At 37.3% G+C, this 23,599-nt stretch overlaps 1 protein-coding gene across 1 annotated transcript in view; it reads right to left on the reverse strand.

Annotated features, from left to right (window-relative positions):
- LOC116161736 (anoctamin-4-like) overlaps positions 1-21,136 on the reverse strand; it is a 319,822-nt gene extending 298,686 nt beyond the window's left edge. The window contains exon 1 of the mRNA XM_031475194.1: positions 20,931-21,136. Coding sequence (XP_031331054.1) covers positions 20,931-20,991 — 61 coding nt within the window. The 5' untranslated portion in view covers positions 20,992-21,136. The remainder of the gene's footprint in view (positions 1-20,930) is intronic.
- Positions 21,137-23,599: the final 2,463 nt, after the last annotated feature.

Genomic DNA, 23,599 nt, shown 5'->3' on the forward strand with positions numbered 1-23,599 from the left:
AAAAATCTAACATTAGTTTTAAATTTAAGGTTTCGCCATGCCGCAGTTCCAACTTTCTATTTAGAAAAGCCATTGAAATGAAATTCTTCTCATATAAACTGACATTGAAGTAGCACGACAAAAATAGATTGCCCATGTGCAACGCTATCTTTCATATTTGTGGCCGGATTTTTACAATTTTATAGAAGTTGCATCTTACAAATGGGAAATGAATGCAAGTGGAAATGCGCTTTATGTAAATCGTTTACGATTACTTTTTTACTTGTTTTTCTGTTGCATTCACCAATGCATTTTGGCAGTTTCTAATAGGTGTGCATTACTAACAGTAATAACACTAAAGTATGTTGTTTATTAGGTGTTTTTTTTTCCAGAAAATTCTATTCTATTTCGTTTTTTTCAAAATGCGTACCGATCTACTACAGTCGGTTAATGTACAATACAAATTGTGTCCGTAATCAGAAAGGTAAAATAATATTTTAGTTAAAATTGGATTGTACTTAACAGAGAAACCTCATACCTACTGTTTGATTTATTTTTTAATGTCGATCTCTTTCCGCACGAATAATTTATAATAATGAAAAAACCGCAACATCTGCATAGGATTTTAGTTACGGGTCGGAACCGATGTGTTTGAATAGGTTTCAATTTTCGCTTTTAAGTTTATTTGTGTATTATAAAAAATTGGACCGTTTTGAAAATCAATTAACCTACCACATACAAAGTTAATGTGTGCGTATCCTTCTGAACCGTTCGGCAGATGATCGGTTGTTTCCAAGCTTTGGAGTGGTTTTGTGTTTTTTTCAAAAACTGAGCGCCTTTCTTGGATTGCATGGAAAGTTGGGAAACTGTTGAACACTTTTGAACAGACAGAAACTATAGCGATTTGGAGATATGTGGCCTAATAGCAAATTTTAAAAAACCGCATTCTTCCGTTTCGTATAATAATGCTTTAGTGGAGTAGGTATGTGGATTGCAGAGGATGGAAATTAATCGGCGTTGTTAATGCCAACGATTAAAATCGCAGTTAAAGTGGCGTATGGATTGAATTTAATTTCAAGGCTAGGAATGCCTACCTACTACCTCCTATAATTGTACAGTCGTGCATCCGCTAAGGCCATTACAAATTGGCCATTGCAGTCGACGAGCTCTCCAATTTTTGTAGGTAATCGAATCTGAACGTTCGATTTTGACACAGTTTAACAATACAAAACCGGCAGAAGCGAGCGCGTGTATCCATCGATGGTCAAAAGTCGCGTTTTACCATAAGAAAATGTAGACTCGCCACGCTTACGGCTATTAAAAGTAGGCTCGTATGAGAAAGTTTTCTCTTAAATATTTTCGTAATACCTTCCTACCGATTTTATAACACGTATAAGTGCCTTGTCTTCCGTGAGTATTTACGAAAGGTCAAGTGTACAACTACCCAAAAAATGTGAGGGGTACGGATGCAAGAAAATCACGTGAAGCTGATATGTTAACAAATAGAAATTGAAGCGAGTTTGTTTACCACTTTACACGATTGCTTCACCTGTTGATAATTTCAGTAAATAACCTCACCTTTACCATCAAAAGAATGCGTTTGTGTTTGATAGTAGGTATGAGATTCGTGACCTGGATTTAGCGCAAAGTGTTCTTCCCATATTTATTATTCAGCACGTTGTTTTCATAATGTCACGATTGATTAGGATATAATTATTGTCAAGGAAATGTACGTGGATTTATGGGTTTACTGGCAACGAAGAGAAGCCGTCTTCCATGATCTCTGTATCACAAAATGGACCCTAAAAGCGGGATCATTTCTAAAAGTAACACATTTCTAATTTATTCTACCCATTTTACAAATTCTCAGCTTTCCACAATTAAAAATTCCCTCAAAGAACTAGGACAGTATTTTCATGTACTTATGTATTGTCCAGGAGAATAATTTAAGGTGGACAAATTAGCTATTATAATAGTGAATTAATTATTCTTGATAATTTACTCTTTGTAATATTAATGTTGTAGCAAACCAAATCCCAAAATTAGGAATAAAATGAAATGTATTGCATCCACTTGTTTAGTGGCTTTCGTGGGCCCAAACCTTCTCAGTAAATGCGTCCAATTCATTATTTGTTACTAATACACAAATCAAACTGCGCGAGATATCTTTTGACAACCCTTTCCATTATAAATGGGTAGTTACCTACAGGTCTGATGAAGCAATGGTCGCATTTACTACTCAATAGATCTGCATCTCTAAAATTAAGCGAAAAGAACTTGTCTTAGATCGATTGAGAACGAGTTTTCATTTAAGATTGTTAAATAATTTTTTCGAGTCCTAAAAGGGACCCCAAAGGGCTTATTTGACTTAGATCGACGATTTTTCATTAAAGAAAAGTGTCCATAATCGATCTATTAAGAATTCGTTTTAGAACGATTGGAAAATAACTATTCTCTGAAACTGCTTTAGAAACAAAACAACTAATACTTTCGTCTCTAAAAAGGATGAAGAAAATGGCATTTTCCTCTCTAGTGAGGAAAGTAAAAAACAGTTGCTGATGACGTTTAAAATCGAAACATAATCTAAATTGCTATGTGCCAAACTTCATTATTGCATACGATAAGGTTTCAATTTTTATAACTTTCGTCTTTGAACTCAAGTTGAAAAACACTTTCTTCTCAAGTTTTACACATAATTTTTTTTGAAACTGCAATAAAAATTGAAAAATTAAATAACGAAGTTTGACACATAGCAATCTAGATACGGGTATGTTTAAATTTTAAATGTCATTATTAAGACTAACGCAGCAATTGTTTTTTTGCTTTTCTTGCTAGAGAAGAAAATGACATTTTCTTCACCATTTTTAGAGACGAAACGACTTTCCCAAAAGGATTTTGCCGGGTAGAATTTACAAAATCAACATTTTTACAATCAAAAATTATAATAAAAAAACGATTTTAAGGAAAACATAGTACCAGGGTTTGTGTTTATATTACCGGACTGTTTTGAATTTTAATAAAATTTTTAATCACATATGCCTTGGTACAAAACAATTGCAACATTATTTATCTGTCAGTTTGTGGTATCACGCGTTATACGAGTACCTATACCAGGTGGTAACTTGTCCAACGTACCATACGAATTTGAATATAATTTTTTTAATTTCCGATTATTGACTTCCCTAATTATTTTAGAGAAAGTTAAAGATAAGGTTTTTGTACAGAAAAATTACGAATCCTTACATACTATTGTTTTCTATTTCATAAAACCAAAAACAGTAAAAGTTTGAAAAATAAAAAATTTAGAAAGAACATTTAAAAAGTCGGTAATGCCATAGATTTCTGAAATCAAACAAAAGCGCCTGCATTTGCCATTAGTTTTACGTTTATTATTTACTATAAATAATTATTAAGTTCTAAAGGGGGATCAAAAATGAACGGTGGTCGAGTCGCCTTTGGAAGTTCAATTTAACTAAGATTTCCCATGCAAACAAAAGCAACTCATTTTTGATCGCATAGTATTATCTACAACGTGTATTCACCTACAGAAAAAGTAGAAATCGTAAAGTGGTTTTATTCTTAAAATAGTGCTCTACGTGCGTTGTTTAGCGCAAAATACCCGGATCGTACTACTTTTTATGCTTTTAATTCTAACCTAATGACGGAGAAATGCATGTTTGATCTCAAACTGCCATGACATTACTGATTTTCTTAAAAGAGCCAGTTGTGAATTATCCAATTGTTTGGTTTCAAAATTCAAAAAATTAAAAGCTATAGTATGCATGGATTTCTCTACAAAAGAACTTAAATAGGCTTTACCTCTAAAAAAATTAGGGAAGAAAAAGGGAAAATAATTAGAGAAACCAATAATCGGAACTCGAACATTCTAGAACAAAACACATCATATTTCCCGGAAATATTGCGTCACATCGGTTCTTTACTGTCGATGACTAATTTTTCATGGCGCCTCGATGTCTATCGGGATTTCTGGAATATTCGCTACAATATTTATTACTAGCTGACTCTGCAAACTTCGTACCGCCTATTAGCCAATGTCTTATCTCAACAGGATCAACATACAGTTATATATCCTTGGCAGCTATACAGTGTGGCAAGTTAACGGCGGGACAGGGAAAATACATTTTCGGCAATTTCTGCTCCCCATTTCATCCTACAGGAAAAAGCGTAGGCGGAGGGTTATGCCGCTTACGCCTAAAGCCGGACCTGGCGACAATTGGCAGCTTCACTAGGAGTTTCACAAACCACGGTTTTTAGACGAGTACTTACTGATAAGAAAGGTGAGTGCAAGATGGGTTCCGCGAATGCTTTCCCTATTCCAAATGAATGAATGAATCGAAACAATAAGAGTGGCATGTTAAGGCTTCCAGCCCTCCCAAGAAGTTTAAAGCCACCTCTTCTGCAGGAAAAATAATGGCAACCATTTTGATTATATGAACAAGGGTAGTACGGTAACGGGAGACTATTACGAAAACCTGATGCATCGCCTTAGAGGTGCTGATAAATTGAAGAAACGCGGAAAATAAAAATTATTCTTGAAATCCCCAATCATTTCTAAGCAAGTTTGATCCCTTTGTTTTTTTTCAATCCGATTTCCGTTGGAAAAATGTGGTGATAAATATGATTCTTAATGAACCCCCACATACAATAAATTCAAGGGGGAACGCGCTGTCAGGGGTGTTCCCGAATGCGTACTGATTACTTTTTCTGGAAATCTCATTCAGGTATGTACCCGAACGATTCTGGAATTATGTGCAGGTGCACCATCCTGCTGTATCCAATAGTTGTGAACTATCGCTAGGGGCACGGTATCAAGATCTATCCCGTTTTGCATAAAATGTAAGCAGTGCTCTCATATTAAAGTATCCTTGTACCGAAAATACCAGCCCACAGATTAAAACCAAAACAGTGTAACAGTGCCTTGACGTTATGTTTAAACGTGGATTGGTTCAAGGCCAATGGTGGACACTATTGAAAATTCCACACAGTCTTTAAATGCTGTAGTTGGCAATTCTCTTGTAGCTAATGGAATACAGTTATACAAATTTCAATCAAACTATATACTAATTAACTACTAATTAACGAAGAAAAACTTCACATGGTGGGATGTTTCATTCCATCCAACTGAAACCCTACTATAATAGGAATTTTCTTCAGTAAGCCCAAAAGAAAAAGGTAAACCGCATTTAAACAATAATGTTGAATCTGGAATTGAATTCAGGAGAAAAAGGGCTTTAAAAGTATGATATCGGAATATAAAATTTACAACTCCACCTTCGAGCATTAAAAGTTGCTGTGTAGGAGTGTTTTGCTGTAGATTAAAAACCAAAATAAATTTCAGGGATTCAACATGACTTTATTGCACTCACTACAAAGTATAAATAAATAAATCACATAATGATGAGGTGCAAAGGGTGAAGTTATCCCCTCTTAGTAATTTTTGCGCAACTTTTCTCTCAAATTTGTATCTCTTACCTACCTTCTAGAATACCTACCCATGGCGACCTTCCTTATCTTGGACATAGAGCATATGTTACGGCGATTGTACATAATTGTCTGTGAATAATCGCCGGTCAATGTGATAAGTTGGAGGTAATTCAGTAGTTAGATTCAGTTTTATAGTTCTTTATTCACTTGTGATAGATTTCTTTGAATCGTTCATTCTGTTGTCGTTCGAGGACGCGCAGAACTTTCTTTAATTTCTTCCGACGCGCGCACTCCTTGTGCAAGACGCATTCTCGATTATTACTACTTGCAAGACGATACGCGCCGCTGCTTACTTGGCAAGTTTGTCGACCATTTTTGGGATATACTGGCGCTGCGTTAAATTGAGTGAAGATTTCTTTCCTTATTCTACTTCAAGCTTCGCTGACACTTTTTCCGGATTTATGTTACAAGTTTTAAGGCCGTTTTGCGGCTTTTGTTTATTACTTCTTACTTTTGATTTACGATTTACTTCATTGTTACCTTCCGGATTGTGCTTTCGACATCGATATTTCGGCGTGGAACGCTGAATTTGCGATTTTCTCAATATTGCGCAAGAAAAATTAATTTGTAAAGGTCCACCCCTATTTAGAGATTAGAAAGACACACGCCGATATTTCTACCTTACCGGCAGAACCGCCATTTTAAGTGAAACCAAACAGCTGAGTTTTACCTGGACCCAATTACACGAAGTTCGTTAACCTACTTCATTCTATTAACATTGACCCATTTCGGGATTGATACCTGGAAATGTTTGCTTCGGAAACCCAATCGCAAGTAACTTTTACGAAACGTTTGGAGATTGTTACTGTGTAAACTCCCCGATACATCCGATTTCACTTACGCTACTTGCTTCGTTACGAAGGATATACCGTCCGACAAGTGAATTTGTTTCCGATTCCTTTTGTCACTAGGTACGTTATTCATTTCTGTTAGTTTTAATGCATTATATCCTTCCGATTAGATGTGTTATTTGAGATACCGTTGCTTTGTAAATACGTATTGAATAGAAATTTAGTTGTACGTACCTTTTTAAGTATTTTTCTTAAAATTTAACATCATTTTTATGCTTTCACATACAGATGTAAGGCCACTTTTGCTAGGTTAAAGTCATTCGAGTTATTAAGTCATTTTAAGTATTGATTGCAGTTCTCAGTATACGGTTAGCCTTAGTGTCAGGCGTTACATTGCTATACGCGATATTTTGTCATTGCCCCTCTTGTTGTTTGTTGTGTTTTTTTCTGTTTACAGATTTGCAGTATACGCGCCCTTCTTGAGCTCAACAAGGCCTTTGCGACTTGTACTTCAAAGGGTAAATGTTGTTATTTTCGTCGATTTCTCCTACTTTAACGTTTGATTACATATTGGTATTGGTTTTTGGATACTATCGAATTGTAATTCTTACATTTGCTTGAGATTCACTTAACGATTAAAGATCCGTTGTTTTTGCGGAAGCCTTTTGGATAAATATGTTCTCCGATCCCTTTTTTTTCTAAAATTAATTTAAATTCAAATATTGACATAGCCGGTCTGTATATTACAGTATCTTATTTACCATCGATTGTGACGTCAACTATTGTTGTTCTATCCTGATCAAGTTCCCCTTTACCTCCCCAGACCAGAACAAGGATCAGTTAGTCTGCCTTGTTTCCTCTTTTTGGTAAGTATTTCCTCCTTTCTCGACATTTATTAAAGACTAAGGGGCGCCTATTCAGATTACTACGAGTATATTACTATTTTTTCCTTTTGCTTTATGTTTGATTGTAGTTAAGAACCCCAATATTTACCCTGCCCACCTCTACTTTGTCTGAGATTACCGTGTGCTTATTCCAAAGTAATTTTGTTACTTTCGCCCTAAGTGAACGTAACAGTTTTGTTGTATGGAAGTGAGACTTCGGAGGACTGACAAAAAAGGGTAGACGTGCTAGGAATGTGGTGTTACCGAAGAATGTTAAAGATTTCCTAGGTGAACAAAGTGAGCAATGAAGAGGTGTTGAGGAGGGTTGGAGAAGATAAGGCCTGTGGACTACTATGAAAAAGAAAAGGGACACCTAGGTTTACTAGACATTACTAGAAGGTTCTGTGGAAAGGTACAAATGCTAGGGACATGCCCATGTTAGAATACATGTACGATTCAAGTAAGAAGCGAGAGGTGTAATACGAATCGCGATGGAACATACATAAGTAGCAATCAGGATCTGTCTAACTCATTTACCACAAGGTTTTGGATCGAAGGAAAGATGTGTAAATGAAATTGGACGGCTCCCAACAGAAAAATGGGAAAGTTCGGAAGAATAATGAGTTACAAGATCCGAAGATTGGAGAGAAACGTGTTTCCTTGTTAACATGCTGCCCCCCAGCGGTGCGGATTTTAAATCAAAACTGTTTTTGTTGCGATAGAAGCGGCTGTGTGTGACAGCAACTAAAAACTAGATGAAGATCATTTGAAGCAAGTAGGTATATCTTCAGCATGAATGATGTAATGAAGAAAGGAACTGGAACGGAGATCGAGACGAAAGATGCCTGGGAAAACCTGGTTGGGTAACGACTAGTCTAAATATCGACCAGTATGTGAAAGAGAAGCTAAACCAAGTGAAGTTGCAAGTACTTGGCAATGTATGTGCCGCACATGTAACTATGTCAAACATGGCTATTGCAGTAGCAACGTCTTGTTTGGGTGAATTATGCACAAATGTAAAAGATACTCTCGCGACGCAGCGGGATCCCTTTATTCAGTAATGAATATTTACGCAAATGACAAATAAAAAATCGCTATAAAAGATCAAAGCACCGGCGCGAAATAAATCCTCGAGTGCAATTCGAACTATTTGCGAAGAATTTTCAACAGCAGCTGTAGGCCTTTACCATACAATAGACTTTTTTTTCCTATTGACGGTCTTGTGTGTACATATTTATCTATGTCGACGACCTAAAGAGGTTTATCTTGTAACTCTTCAATTTTCTCCGCCAATTAAATCATTGCGAAAAGATAGGTAATAATATTCAATGTAAATTATAAAAAAATTATCAGTGCGAGAAGCTGCATTTTCGCGATTTGAATTACATAAAAAGAAGAAGAAAAAGAAGTTCGCTCACCCGAGAAAACTGAACTGAGTGAAGAATAGGAGGGAAGATCATTGGTAGGTGGGCAAAATTAAACCTGTTATCGTTATTTATCCAGATAATTTTGCTGTCTCATACTTTACGTCTATTGTCATTACGCTGATACTGAACAATTGCATTTTCTTAGAAGTCTGATGGTGGATAAAAATGAGGGCGTCCCCGTTCCATCCGCGAAAGTGATTTAGTCTTGCAAATTTTGACAATATGACAATGAACATGGGTCATCTACGGTTAATGGACTTGCGATGCGCTCGCGTTTCGGGGGTAGTTTATTGTGTAACAACTCGAGAAGTTAATCTAGGTGAAAGTTGAGATGAATTGAGTAACGTGAAGATTCTCACAGTAATTTTCATTGAATTTAATGATAAATCGCCTACCTTTGTTCTGGAAATAATCACCGAATCACTTTCAAATCATTTCTGAATAGAAAGAAGAGTCACCCCAAATTGTATAATCAATACATGGAACCACTACAAGTTCAAAGTCACTTTCCTTTCAAGTTCGTCCGAATTCACCACTCACCGACTTCGCGTAACGCGACTGAAACTGTTGTGACTCGTCGCCACAAGAGAAGACAAGACATTGGCCATCAACATCAAGAAAGGCATGTGGTAGAGGAGAGTTACGTTTACCGATTCATGCATGGATGCGCCCCTCTTATTATAATACCAATTCTATCTGCTGGTTTTGTAGAGGTATACCTCTACCTGTACGATGATAATATTGTTCACCTGTTCACGTTAAATGAGTTTGCGCAACTGGCCCCGCTTTGTTTTGTCAGGAAGTTCTTTTGTTGTTCAGTTCCAATAAACGGTTCTTCGTACATTTTTACATATTTTTAGCAAAAAAAATTGTAGGGATCCCTATAAACAGGGACAATTTTTATATTTAGTTAGAATGTTGTCTGAATTAATATTATTGATTTAGTATGACCGGGTAGTTGTAGGGGTCATTTATAGTCAAAATGAACGTAGGTAATTGTTTCGTTAAAGACCTCCACCAGCCATATGATAACGAAGATGGAAATCCATAGGCTTGATGTATAAATTTGTAGTATGCTGGGAAAAGGTTCATCCAAACAGAATGAACTTTGTCACGACGAACCATATTAAAGGCATTAGTAAAATCCAATTTCAGTAAAACCTTGCAAGAGTCAGAATTAACGTCAATGAACAACAGCCTCTGCACCTCCCTTAGTTCCAAAACCCAATTGGTAAGGTCTGCAAAACTCTCCAGGTCTCTGATGTACACGGAAACAGATGATTTTCGCAAGTCATTCCGACGGCAATAGGCCTTACTCCTCAATTCTTTTTATTCAGAGCTATCAGTGAATCTCCGAAGAAAATATCACGGAAGAATTCAGGTATTTCCCTCTGTACGATCAAATTCACAAGTCGTGTTTATTCGATTTATAAACACATTGGGGGTGGATTTCTATGTGGCGCAAGGGGTTGCAAGAAATTATTTTTGCATTTGTTTATTGGATATGTACCTATAGCAGTATTTTTCTGCACAAACTAGAAAGTGATAACCACCCGCGTTTTGCCATATTCGATTTATAAACACATTGGGGGTGGATTTCTATGTAGCGCAAGGGGTTGCAAGAAATTATTTTTGCATTTGTTTATTGGATATGTATAGCAGTATTTTTCTGCACAAACTAGAAAGTGATAACTACCCGAGTTTTGCCTTATTCGATCTATAAACACATTGGGGGTGGATTTCTATGTGACGCAAGGGGTTGCAAGAAATTATTTTTGCATTTGTTTATTTTTGCATTTGTTTATTGGATATGTATAGCAGTATTTTTCTGCACAAACTAGAAAGTGATAACCACCCGCGTTTTGCCGTATTCGATTTATAAACACATTGGGGGTGGATTTCTATGTAGCGCAAGGGGTTGCAAGAAATTATTTTTGAATTTGTTTATTGGATATGTATAGCAGTATTTTTCTGCACAAACTAGAAAGTGATAACCATCCGCGTTTTGCCGTATTCGATTTATAAACACATTGGGGGTGGATTTCTATGTAGCGCAAGGGGTTGCAAGAAATTATTTTTGAATTTATTTATTGGATATGTATTTCTATGTGGCGCAAGGGGTTGCAAGAAATTATTTTTGCATTTGTTTATTGGACATGTATAGCAGTATTTTTCTGCACAAATTAGAAAGTGATAACCACCCGCGTTTTGCCGTATTCGATTTATAAACACATTGGGGGTGGTTTTCTATGTGGCGAGGGGGGTTGCCAGAAATTATTTTTGCATTTGTTTATTGGACATGAATAGCAGTATTTTTCTGCACAAACTAGAAAGTGATAACCACCCGCGTTTTGCCGTATTCATTTTATAAACAGTTTGGGGGTGGATTTCTATGTGACGCGAGGGGTTGCAAGAAATTATTTTTGCATTTGTTTATTGGACATGCATAGCAGTATTTTTCTGAACAAATTAGAAAGTGATAAGTGATAACCACCCGCGTTTTGCCGTATTAATTTTATAAACAGTTTGGGGGTGGTTTTCTATGTGGCGCGAGGGGTTGCAAGAAATTATGTTTGCATTTGTTTATTGGATATGTATAGTAGTATTTTTCTGCACAAACTAGAAAGTGATGACCACCCGCGTTTTGTCGTATTAATTTTATAAACGGTTTGGGGGTGGATTTCTATGTGACTCAAGGGGTTGCAAGAAATTATTTTTGCATTTGTTTATTGGATATGTACAGCAGTATTTTTCTGCACAAACTAGAAAGTGATGACCACCCGCGTTTTGCCGTATTAATTTTATAAACGGTTTGGGGGTGGATTTCTATGTGACTCAAGGGGTTGCAAGAAATTATTTTTGCATTTGTTTATTGGATATGTATAGTAGTATTTTTCTGCACAAACTAGAAAGTGATAACCACCCGCGGTTTGCGGTATTAATTTTATAAACACTTTGGGGGTGGATTTCTATGTGGCGCAAGGGGTTGCAAGAAATTATTTTTGCATTTGTTTATTGGATATGTGGATTAATTCTATTTGGCAGGAATATCGTGAGAGATGAGTATAAATCCCTTATACGTATAAAAGTAAAGGATTCTATACTTCCAGTAAAGGACGATTTGAAATATCTTGGAGAAGTACTCGACAATGCCTTAAGGTTTAAAACACAAACATCGGAAATGACCAAAAAGGCTTATCTCAGTTTAAAATTAATTTTTAATAATCGCCACCTCCTTAATCGGGCCACAAAAATTATACTTTGTGAGGCGTTAGTACTGTCACAATATAATTATTGTGATAGTGTCTATGGACCTTGTTTGGAGGTTTCCGATAGAACCAAGATTCAGAAAATGCAAAATTCATGCGTGCGACTCATTTATGGTATTAGAAAGCATGAACACATCTCCCATAAGTTTAATGAATTAAACTGGCTGAATATGGATAATCGGAGATTTGTTCATGCTGCAGTATTATACCACAAAATAATTAATGCAAAAGTTCCTTTGTATCTATATGAAAAGATTAGATTCAGTACTAATCCCAGATTGATTCATTTAATCACACCCCCTTATCACAAAACGGCTCTGTTTGAAAGATCATTTACGTACCAAGTGGCTAACCTATACAACTCGCTTCCTGACACTTGTAAAAAACTTAGCACATCTCAATTTAAAAAATACGTCCGCAAAATCGTACTTGACCGGCAGCGGCAATAACATCTTTTTACTGTGTTATTCCATATTACCATGAACCAATGTATTATACATCATATAGTTAGTAGTTATCACAAATTAATTCTTTTTTTAAATTTTTGTCTGTTAGTCCATTGCACAACATTATTAATATGTTAAATATAGTTATGAGTGGGTAGTGTGGAAGAGCAGATCAGGCGTATCCTCGTCTGTATCTGAACATCGCCCAATTTAGTTGCCCTTTACTTTTTATACTATAATTGTGTTAATTTTTTTATTTTTTGTTTTTTTGTTTTAGTTGACGGGTTAACTAAATAAAACCATTATTATTATTATTATTATTATATGTATAGCAGTATTTTTCTGCACAAACTAGAAAGTGATAACCACCCGCGTTTTGCCGTATTCGATTTATAAACACATTGGGGGTGGATTTCTATGTGACGCAAGGGGTTGCAAGAAATTATTTTTGCATTTGTTTATTGGATATGTATAGCAGTATTTTTCTGCACAAACTAGAAAGTGATAACCACCCGCGTTTTGCCGTATTCGAATTATAAACACATTGGGGGTGGATTTCTATGTGACGGGGGTTGCAAGAAATTATTTTTGCATTTGTTTATTGGATATGTATAGCAGTATTTTTCTGCACAAACTAGAAAGTGATAACCACCCGCGTTTTGCCGTATTCGATTTATAAACACATTGGGGGTGGATTTCTATGTAGCGCAAGGGGTTGCAAGAAACTATTTTTGCATTTGTTTATTGGACATGTATAGCAGTATTTTTCTGCACAAACTAGAAAGTGACAACCACCCGCGTTTTGCCGTATTAATTCTATAAACACTTTGGGGGTGGATTTCTATGTGGCGCAAGGGGTTGCAAGAAATTATTTTTGCATTTGTTTATTGGACATGTATAGCAGTATTTTTCTGCACAAATTAGAAAGTGATAACCACCCGCGTTTTGCCGTATTCGATTTATAAACACATTGGGGGTGGTTTTCTATGTGGCGAGAGGGGTTGCCAGAAATTATTTTTGCATTTGTTTATTGGACATGAATAGCAGTATTTTTCTGCACAAACTAGAAAGTGATAACCACCCGCGTTTTGCCGTATTCATTTTATAAACAGTTTGGGGGTGGATTTCTATGTGACGCGAGGGGTTGCAAGAAATTATTTTTGCATTTGTTTATTGGACATGCATAGCAGTATTTTTCTGAACAAATTAGAAAGTGATAACCACCCGCGTTTTGCCGTATTAATTTTATAAACAGTTTGGGGGTGGTTTTCTATGTGGCGCGAGGGGTTGCAAGAAATTATGTTTGCATTTGTTTATTGGATATGTATAGTAGTATTTTTCTGCACAAACTAGAAAGTGATGACCACCCGCGTTTTGCCGTATTAATTTTATAAACGGTTTGGGGGTGGATTTCTATGTGACTCAAGGGGTTGCAAGAAATTATTTTTGCATTTGTTTATTGGATATGTATAGTAGTATTTTTCTGCACAAACTAGAAAGTGATAACCACCCGCGGTTTGCGGTATTAATTTTATAAACACTTTGGGGGTGGATTTCTATGTGACGCAAGGGGTTGCAAGAAATTATTTTTGCATTTGTTTATTGGATATGTATAGCAGTATTTTTCTGCACAAACTAGAAAGTGATAACTACCCGCGTTTTGCCGTATTCGATTTATAAACACATTGGGGGTGGATTTCTATGTGACGCAAGGGGTTGCAAGAAATTATTTTTGCATTGTTTATTGGATATGTATAGCAGTATTTTTCTGCACAAACTAGAAAGTGATAACTACCCCCGTTTTGCCGTATTCGATTTATAAACACATTGGGGGTGGATTTCTATGTGACCAAGGGGTTGCAAGAAATTATTTTTGCATCTGTTTATTGGATATGTATAGCAGTATTTTTCTGCACAAACTAGAAAGTGATAACTACCCCCGTTTTGCCGTTTCGATTTATAAACACATTGGGGGTGGATTTCTATGTGACGCAAGGGGTTGCAAGAAATTATTTTTGCATCTGTTTATTGGATATGTATAGCAGTATTTTTCTGCACAAACTAGAAAGTGATAACTACCCCCGTTTTGCCGTATTCGAATCATAAACACATTGGGGGTGGATTTCTATGTGACGCAAGGGGTTGCAAGAAATTATTTTTGCATCTGTTTATTGGATATGTATAGCAATATTTTTCTGCACAAACTAGAAAGTGATAACTACCCGCGTTTTAGAATCCCAAGAAGAAGAACTCAAAGTAATGACGGAAACCAAATCAAAAAAGTTTGAAAGGGTCCAAAGAAATCGAAGAAACTGAAGAATCCGAAGATTATTAAAAACTGACGGGCAATCTGAAGATTCGAAAAAATGAGATCCTGAAAATTTGAAGCATATGTCGGATGTAAAAGATAGAAGAATTTCAAAAATTTTGAAAAATTGGAAGAAAAGATCGTATTTGAAGCGCACGAAGAAAATTGAATAGTTTTCAGAGCTGGACAACTTGAAGTATCTCCAAGCAACTGAAGAATGCCCTGTTGGATCTAAGAAATTTGAAGAATCTGAAGTCTTGAGGACTCTGACGAAGTTGAAAAATGGGAAGAATTTGAAGAAACTTAAAAAACAACCTTAAAGAGCTACAGATTTGAAGAATCCCAAGAACTGGAAAGGTACGAAGATTCGTAAGGGTGTGAAGGTTTTCGTCGTTCTAAAGAATGTGAAGAATGAAGAATCCAAAAAATTCGAAAGCGGGAGTGAGAAGAACTTGAAGCTACTCAGGGGTCTGAATTTGAGAAACTGAAGCTTTATTTTTTCACCCCCTTTCCATAGCTTTTAGGCCCGTGCCAAAGCTTTCTACAGTTTCCAGAGCGATTTACGATTTTCGAGAACTCTCTTCACAGATTACTTTTATAATTTTTTGTCACTTTCTAAGCTTACCTACCCCTACAAAGTGAACAAAAAGCTTTACACGATTTTATAAACTTTACAAAATTGATGAAATGGCACTTGACCGATTTCAAAAGGTCTTTCACTCAAATCGAATCCGAGTCTGAGAGATTTCAGCCAAGGCCAGAGAAGTGCTCTTCTTTTACGACCTTCTTTTTTAAGTTATGCTTCTCGTTCCTCTTTTTGATCCCCCTTTTGTTTCTCTCCTCGTTTCTACATTCCTACGCGCTTCATTCTTTTTAACCTTTTGTGTTTCCCTCAGTGGTTTCCGTGTTCTTCTGCTCATCCTTTCTCTCTTCCGCACGTTTTTTCTATTTTTTTTCAGTCCTGCTATAGTTCCTCTTTTTGTTTTTGTTTTCGTTTTGACCGTTTCTGTCCCTCGACTTGTAGTTTTCACGTTTCCCCTCTTGTTCACCTTCTCTTCTACTTTCTCAATTATTCTCTTTTAACTCACTCTTATTTTAGTTTCCCTTCTCGTTACTCATTTCGTCCGTTCCTGCTTTCTCATCGCAATTTTAATTTGTTTTTATCGTTTCGTTTTCTCGTTTTTTTGTCTACATCGTTTCTTTTTCTTCTGTCTCCGTCTCGTCTACCTGTCCAGAGCTCCTCGTTGCTATTCAAGTTGTTTGTTTTGTTAATGTGCGTTCCTTCTCCAGTTCTTCACCCCGCCATTTTCTCTAGTTTATGTTTCCCCTCTAGTTTCTCCCCTGATTTTTTTTCTTGGTCCCCTTTTCGGTATTTTCAATTGTTTATCTCCATCTCTACTATCTCTTTCTATTTCACCGCCGCCGCCGCCTTTCTTCTCCATCCTCCTTGCGTCCCTCCGCCCGTTCTTTCACTCGCCCTTTTCTTGCCAATCGCTTAATTCACGGGTTCCCTTCTAGTTCCTCCTCGCACTCTTCTTCTCGTGCTCGCTTTTTTCAATTTTATAGTTTAAATCACATTTTTCACTTACGTCTCTGTCCCCTTCTCACTCGCAGCCATTAACATTATATTTCTCCTTTTCTTTGTGGTTCTTCCAGTTGTTTTTCTTCTCGGTCCTCACGGTTCTCATCTCTTTCTTTTCCTCACTCTTTTCCCTCAGACTCTTTTTCTCGTTTCCGCTTTTTTGGTTTTGTAAATCATTCATCCTCCCTTTCTCTTGTTCCTCTTGTCGACAATCTTCTTGTTCCTCTTCGAGTTCTTCTCGTCGTTCTTCATTTCGTTGTTCCTATTTCCCACTCTTTTCTCCTCATGGTCCTGCCCTCGTCCGCTTTTGACTTTAAATTCTCTTCTCTTGCTTCGTCCACTCTCCTTTGTTTTTCCACATTCTCTCTTTCCTACCCAATTCTTTATCTCACTCTGTATCAGGTTCTTTCTCACGTCTTAATATGTTCTTCTTCCTCATCTTTCTCGTTTTCTGCTCTCAATTTTCTCATCATCATTTCCGCACCCAGCACAGCTTCTTCATTATTTGGTTTTCGTTTTCCATATCACATTGTTCGCTTACCTCTCTGTCTCCTTCTCGCTCCCGCCCTTATCGTGTCAGCCGCTGTTATAGTATTTCTCATGTTCTTTTGTGACTTTTCCAGATATTTTTCTTCTTCGTCCATTCTCTCAGGTCTCCGTCTTGCCCTTAGTCTAGTATCTGCTCCCCTTTGCCATTTCGTTCTCTCTTTCTTTGTTTGTTTATTTTTATCGTTTCCTTTTTCTTGGTTTTCCATCTACATCGTTTTCGATCCTCCTTTCATTCTTCCTCCAGTTCTTCACCCCGTCGTTTCTCGTTCATTTTTTAATTCACGCCCCCTCTCTAGATTCCCCTCTGGTTTTTTTTTGCTATAATCTCAATTTTCTTTGGTCTTTGATTTTTCTCTATTCTCACGCCTCTCTCTCCTTGTCACTCTCCGCCACCTCCTTAATTGCCGCATTCGCTTTTGTGTATTTCTCGTTTTCGGTGTACTTTTCCCAGTTGTTTTTCTTCTCGATCCTCCTCCCGTCCACCTCCTCACCCTTGTTTTATCCATCCTCTAATTCCCGTTCCCTCTTAAGTTCCTCGTCCTTTCGCTTTTGTCTATTGTCGTCTCTTCTTTCTTGATTTTCGCTTTTACACACTTTCTTCGCTTACGTCTCTGTCTCCTTCTCTTCGTTTCCAATGGATGCGTTCTTCGTGTTGATATTTTTTATCTTTCTTCCGTTCGTTCTTTATAGCATTTATCTTCTCTTTCCTCCTCTCATTCCTTCTATCGTTTCCCCTTGATTGACTCTCGCTCTTCGTTTGATCCCAGCTCTCTTTTGCATCTTCATCCGTTGCCTTCAGATTCCTTCTCCCTTCCTTGACGTGGGTCGTCTTTTTGCTTACTGCTCTTTTTGTTTCTTTATGTGTTTTTTGTCACCTTCTCACTCTCTTCCCTTCCTCTTTCTTTTCTTTCTTCTATTCCGTAACTGATCCTCTCGTTCATTCAGTTGCTTCTGTTCTATTTACCCGTGTCTTTTTCCATCTCTATCTCCACCACCGATTCTCTTTTGATTATCAATTCTGCTCGTCTTCATCCTCTCACTTCTGTTCCCATTTCCTGACTCGCTCCATCTCATCCTCTCCTTCCTTCTCTACTTCATTGCTTCGCACCTCTCTTCATCCGCTTTTATATTATTTCTCATTTTCTTCCCAGTAAGTTCTTGCTTCTGGATCCTTACGTTCCTCCTTTCTTGCTCTCTCTCGCTTTCTTCCCTCACAATCTTCTTCTCGTTTCCGCTTTATTTTTTCGGTTTTCGCGGTTTACATTACATTCTTCGCTTACGTCTCTGTCTCGTTCTCGATTCGTTTCTGGTGGTTGTGTTATTCTTGTCAATATTACTATTATTCTTCCGTCCCTTCCACCTTTGCTTCTGTAAAACATGCACCCTCTCTTTCTCTTGTTTCTCCTGTCGACCATCTTCCCTCAGGTTCCTCCTCGCGCTCTTCTTTTCCTTGATTTTAGCGTTTAGACACTTTCTTTGCTTACGTCTTTGTCTCATTCGTTTCCGGTGATTGTGTTCTTCTTTTTGATATTTTTATCGTTTTTTCATCTGTTATTTATAGCATTTATTATTTAGCGTTGTTTAGCTATGCTCTTCCCGCTCTTATATTAGTTTTTGTCCAGACTATAATAATGATAATAATAATAATATATTGGAATTTTATGGAAAGGGCAATAATTCTTAGTATTCCCATGGTTTTTTTCTGGAAATGGCAATAATGACATCGCGGTTTGCTGGGGGGGGGGGGGGTATTCCATACTTCCCAGACACCCCGGTAACACATTTCCCCAGAAAAGGTTTTTTCCATCTGGACTCTTATATTAGTTTTTGGTCTCTCCTCTCCTACAAAGTATGATAGAGAACCTGACACCGGGGGGGGGGGGGGGGGGGGGGGGGGGGTATGGAATACCCCCCAACAATAAATAATATTCTATGGCCATTTCCGGAAATTTACAATCATCCCGGCAAAATAGGATAACTCTTAGTATTCCCATGGGTTTTTTCTGGAAATGGCAATAACGACATCGCGGTTTGCTGGGAGGGTGGGGGGGGATATCCATATCTCCCAGACACCGCGGTAACACTTTTCCCCAGAAAAGGTTTCTCCATCTGGAATCTTATATTAGTTTTTGGTCAAATGGTCCTCCTCTCCTACAAAGTGTGATAGAGAACGTGACACCGGGGGGTCTGGGGGGTATGGAATACCCCCGAGCAAAAAATATTCGGTTTCCGAAAATTCACAATCATCCCGGCAAACGAGGATAACCCTTAGTATTCTCATGATTCTCATGGTTTTTTTTATTCTGGAAATGGGAATAACGGCATCGCGGTTTGCTGGGGAGGGAGGGGTATTCCATACCTCCCAGACACTTCGGTAACACTTTTCCCCAGAAAACGTTTTTTCCACCTGGAATCTTATATTAGTTTTTGGTCAAATGATCAGAACCTCCTCTCCTACTAAGTATGCTAGAGAACCTGACACCGGGGGGTCTGGGGGGTATGGAATACCCTCCCAGCAAAAAATATGCGATGACTATTCCCGGAAATTCACAATCATCCCGGCAAACCAGGATAGGATAACCCTTAGATTCTCATGGGTTTTTTTCTGGAAATGGCAATAACGACATCGCGATTTGCTGGGGGGGGGGGGGGGGGGTATTCCATATCTCCCAGACACCCAGGTAATACTTTTCCCCAGAAAAGGGTTTTTCCATCTGGACTCTTATATTAATTTTTGGTCAAATGATCAGACCCTCCTCTCCTACATAGTATGGTAGAGAACGTGACACCGGGGGTCTGGGGGATATGGAATACCCCCCCAGCAAAAATATTCGATAGCCATTTCCGGAAATTCACAATTATCCCGGCAAACGAGGATAGGATCACCTTTAGTATTCTCATGGGTTTTTTTTTCCTGGAAATGGCAATAATGACATCGTGGTTTGCTGGGGGGAGGGGGGTATTCCATACCTCCCAGACACCCAGGTAACACTTTTCCCCAGAAAACGTTCTTTTCCATATTAGTTTTTGGCAGGGTTTTTGGTCAAATGATCATACCCTCCTCTCCTACAAAGTATGGTAGAGAACCTCACACCGGGGGGTCTGGGGAGTATGGCAAACTCCCCAGCAAAAAATATTTGATAGCCATTTCCGGAAATTCACAATCATCCCGGCAAACGAGGACTCGATAACTTCTTCACACCATCACTGCTTTTTTGCCATTTCCAGAAAAAAAACCCATGAGAGTACTAAGGGTTATAGGAAAGGAAGTTGCAGAGTTCCCCAAGACCTCCGATAATACTTCTCCCACAATACATTTATCCTTCAGGACTGATATTTGTTTTTGGCCAAAATAATCAGATCCTCCTCTCCTACAAAATATGGTAGATAAGGTAGTATCGGGGAGTCTGGGGGATATGGAGTACCCCCCAGCAAACAAAAAAAATTCGATGACCATTTCCGGAAAATCACAAATATCTCGGAAAACGAGGGGTTTGATAACTCGATAAATAACCATTCTCCTTACCAGGAAAATTAGTGCTCTGAGCGCAGTATGACTCTTCTAAAATGTGCTGATTATTTATTTCGTTCCACGATCAATTAATTACTCCTGGCTGACCTTTAAACTCAGTGAGGAAGTTCGTTGGATTTTTTCTATTATAGGGGAAGGTTCATGCTGCGCTCAGACCACTATTTTTCCTAGTAGAGGAGACGGTAGGCGGATTCACTTTAAATTTCTAACATATAAGACATAAAATCGATTTCCTCAAGACAAAAAAAAAACATTAAAAAGAGAGAATTCACTTCTCACTGAGTTCAGAGTTGGATCCTGAAGTAAAATTCACTCCCAAGGTCCTGTTTTGTTTGGTTCTAAGATCAATTAGTCACTATTTACCATAAGTGCACTCAATTATCACCGTAGGCTTCATTGGTGGTGTTTTTTTATGGTCAAGCGCCTTTTGTTCACTCTACTGCAGGATTTTTTCTAGAAAAAAACGACTGGAAAAGCTCTGGAAAATTTCTTTGGTAAAAACCACATTTGTCAAGGGATGCGTTCCGTAATTTTCCTGACAAACTATGGAAAACGCAAGGAAAGCGGAAATCTTTACAAGATCGAATTCACTTCTTCTCCAAGCCGCGGTTGAATTGGTGCAATATCACTCCATGTGCAAATTTCACACCGCACTTACCGTTCGAGTTGTTTCCTCTTTCGGTCTCAATAAACAGTCTACTACCATCCTTATTATCCATATCCACTTGACAAAGAAGGAGAAATGGTAACAAACCGAAAACCGAGCACCGTCTTAACTCACTGACGGAGCACCGATCGCCTCAACCCCTAATAACCCATTACCCCCCATCGGCAACGCTTCAACAAGTACTATCATTTGCATGTCAGAACAAATTAAAAAAAAACCACCAGAAGAGTTACGTGTTCAAATTGCGACGCCGCCACCGTCACCAAACCGCGCACGTCAATCAATTTGATCGGTGAGCCCTTTCGGCGGACAATGAGGGAATATTGGGAGCGGACGGACATATCACAATTCCGTCGGAAATTGAACGCTTAATAATAAATAAGTGAAACCATAGAGACCTTAATATACACATAAACTAAAATCAATCGTTACACATTAAAATAGGTGTAAGGTTTTGATGCGGTAGTCGTTTTTTACCTCGCAACACCATTTACGTTGTTAGCTTTACGAAAATTGTATAATGAACCCTCTCCTTTTTATTTGTACAATTATGGGTGGTTAAAACTTTTCCCGCCGTCCCCGTCCGTATACATTTATTTCCTTATTTATTTATTATTTATTTATCTGTTTATTTATTTATTTATTTTATTAATTTAAGTATTCTCTTCTGTTTTATGTTCTCCTGATACAAATTTATAATTCTTAGAAAAATCATAGTATCAGGATCGCAGAGAAACAAGACGATATCACAGTGAAATAATTATTGCCAAACACTTTCTTTGGTTTTCTGTTCTCCTGATACAAATTACCCTTAAAAAATGTATTGCACCAGGAGTACAGAAAGGTACAGTTATCAAACCCCGTATACCATCGTTGATTCTTCTAAAAACGATTATATCAGGATCACAGAGAAACAAGACGATATCACAATGAAATAATTATTGTCAAACACTTTCTTTGGTTTTACGTTCTCCTGATACAAATTACCCTGAAAAATATGTTGCATCAGGTGCATAGAAACGTAAATTGAGCAACCCCTTATACCGTCGTTGATCCTTTTAAAAACGAATATATCAGGATTACAGGAGAAGAGTTTTCAGAGATAATTTATTAGGTGAAATACGATTGTAGCCAAGTATTCTCTATTGTTTTATGTGCTCCTGATACAAATTTATAATTCTTATAAAAATCATGGTGTCAGGATTCTCTAAAGAAACTTTTGACGAACTCTTTTTCAATGTATTGTGCTTAGATGTAAAAAACCATTCAAAGATAATTTATCAGGATCACAGACAAACAAGACGATATCACATTCAAATAATTATTGCCAAACACTTTCTTTGGTTTTCTGTTCTCCTGATACAAATTACCCTTAAAAAATGTATTGCACCAGGAGTACAGAAAGGTACAGTTATCAAACCCCGTATACCATCGTTGATTCTTCTAAAAACGATTATATCAGGATCACAGAGAAACAAGACGATATGACAGTGAAATAATTATTGCCAAACACTTTCTTTGGTTTTATGTTCTCCTGATACAAATTACCCTTAAAAAATGTATTGCATCAGGACCACAGAAAGGTACAGTTATCAATCCCCTTTTGCCATCGTTGGTTCTTCTAAAAACGATTATATCAGGATCACAGAGAAACAAGACGATATCACAGTGAAATAATTATTGCCAACACTTTCTTTGGTTTTATGTTCTCCTGATACAAATTACCCTTAAAAAATGTATTGCATCAGGACCACAGAAAGGTACAGTTATCAATCCCCTTTTGCCATCGTTGGTTCTTCTAAAAACGATTATATCAGGATCACAGAGAAACAAGACGATATCACAGTGAAATAATTATTGCCAACACTTTCTTTGGTTTTATGTTCTCCTGATACAAATTACCCTTAAAAAATGTATTGCATCAGGACCACAGAAAGGTACAGTTATCAATCCCCTTTTGCCATCGTTGGTTCTTCTAAAAACGATTATATCAGGATCACAGAGAAACAAGACGATATCACAGTGAAATAATTATTGCCAACACTTTCTTTGGTTTTATGTTCTCCTGATACAAATTACCCTTAAAAAATGTATTGCATCAGGACCACAGAAAGATACACTTATCAACCCCTTTATACCATCGTTTATTCTTCTGAAAACTATTATCAGGATTACAGGAGAAGAGTTTTCAGAGCTAATTTATTAGGTGAACAATGATTATAGCCAAGTATTCTTTGCTGTTTTATGTTCTACTGATACAAAGTATCCGTTTTGTATCAGGATTACAGCAAATGAGATTATCATCAACGTTTGTGCTGTCTTTATTCAAACGTAATAATTAGCGTTTTATGTTCTCTCGATACAATTTTTTTTCATTCTTCGAAAATCTATTGTATCAGGATCACAGAAAAGCTAAGATTATCACCAAACTTTGTATACCGCACTAAGTTATGGTATAAAACGGTGTAAACGAAAATGTACTGTCAAATGCTTCCGAACAGATCAGGCTTACAGAAACAATTCTCAAACTCTTTTCGCCGTAGTTAGTGTTATGTTAGCTTTTGCGACAAGTTGTAAAAAAACGATTATTGCCAAAGAAGTGGATATAAAACTTTTATCCAAAGGTGATTAATAGGAACGCAGAAAAACGGGACGGATTA

The sequence above is a fragment of the Photinus pyralis genome, unplaced genomic scaffold (assembly GCF_008802855.1).
Source record: "Photinus pyralis isolate 1611_PpyrPB1 unplaced genomic scaffold, Ppyr1.3 Ppyr1.4_LG10, whole genome shotgun sequence".
Lineage (NCBI taxonomy): Eukaryota > Metazoa > Arthropoda > Insecta > Coleoptera > Lampyridae > Photinus > Photinus pyralis.